The 1,217-nt window shown below is 61.6% G+C and overlaps 1 protein-coding gene across 1 annotated transcript; it reads right to left on the minus strand.

Annotated features, from left to right (window-relative positions):
- Nucleotides 1-61: 61 nt before the first annotated feature.
- Nucleotides 62-430, minus strand: EMIHUDRAFT_125287 (hypothetical protein; the record flags this gene model as incomplete). The annotated part of the gene is made up of 1 exon (XM_005757912.1): nt 62-430. A coding segment is annotated over one exon (369 nt), but the record flags the coding sequence as incomplete, so codon positions are not given.
- Between the last annotated feature and the right edge of the window lie 787 nt (nt 431-1,217).

Consider the following 1,217-nt stretch of genomic DNA (forward strand, 5'->3'; position numbering starts at 1 on the left):
GGGCAGGATCATGATCTCGCTGACCACGAACCACGCATGTGCCGGGATCGCCATGAAGCACAGGACGGAGCGAGCCTGCTGCCTGGGAGGCGGGTGCTTCCGAGCGGCGTGTGAGGGAGAGCGCTTGTGGCTGCGCTATACAGGGCTTGGAGTGCCACTGCGCCTTTTGCGAGACACCCTCGCGGGCGAAGTTGATGCATAGCGCAGCAGTGAAGATGGCTTGGATCCCCGCGATGGCGAACATGTTGTAGGCGACCGATTTCTGCTTGACCTCGTCGCAGACCGGAGCGCCGCGAGGCTGCTTTGCCGGGCACTCAAAGAAGTCGATGCCGTACGCGCCGAGGATGTTGGCGGGGAAGGTCGTCAGCATCGTGCCGATGAACAACCCCCACGCGCCCATAGCGGACAGTGCAATCTTCGCGGTAGGCATGGCACCTGCGTTTCGCAGCCGCAGCGGCGGTGATGGTCACTCTCAATAGTCTCCCACTCGCCGGTTTGCGGCAATATTCGCGGTGTGAGCAGCAAGTGCAGGAGTGGTGAGAACGGATTGCTAGAGGTGGCCGTGCCCGGAGGCAAATGTTCTTCTCCCATCTCTCTTCACAATGTCCCGACCGATTCTTTCTCGCACACAGCACCGGTGTGCCTTCCATTTCACAGTGCTCAGTGGCACAGCCCGCGTTACACAATCTTGATTTTGGTCATTTGCGCCATTTGGTACCTCTCGGCGCCTTCCAGAGGCAGCTGCGTCCCCGCTGAATAGACGGGGGCACTCGGCAGGTGGCGCGGTGTGCGCCCGTCCACTCGGCGGGGTCTCAGCTGCCTCTGCGCGTCCTGGGGAGGTACCAAATTGTCGCCGCCGGAGACGACTCGACGCCGCTGAGTCCTGAGATCGGAGATCAAGCTCTGACAGGTCGCACGTCGCTCCTTTGACGCCGACGTGACTCGCCCGTGCAGACCACGCAGCAACCTCTCCGGCACCCGCTGTACTTACTGCTGAGCTCCCGATCGATGGATGGCAGTCACCCGCCTGCTTTTGCTGGCTGGGCTTTCTTCCGATTTTATTATCTCTCTCCAGCGTGCCGTCGTCTCCTGTCCAGTCCAGCCAGTCCGCGCCTGGTTGTCCAGTCCGTTCGGCGGGCGCGCGTGCGGCAACAGTGGCTCAATCTGTCAATCAAGTTTGCGTTTGTCGGGATGACGAACGCGGCCGTGCTTGCGCA

This window comes from Emiliania huxleyi, assembly GCF_000372725.1.
Source record: "Emiliania huxleyi CCMP1516 unplaced genomic scaffold EMIHUscaffold_8936, whole genome shotgun sequence".
In the NCBI taxonomy this organism is placed as follows: domain Eukaryota; phylum Haptophyta; order Isochrysidales; family Noelaerhabdaceae; genus Emiliania; species Emiliania huxleyi.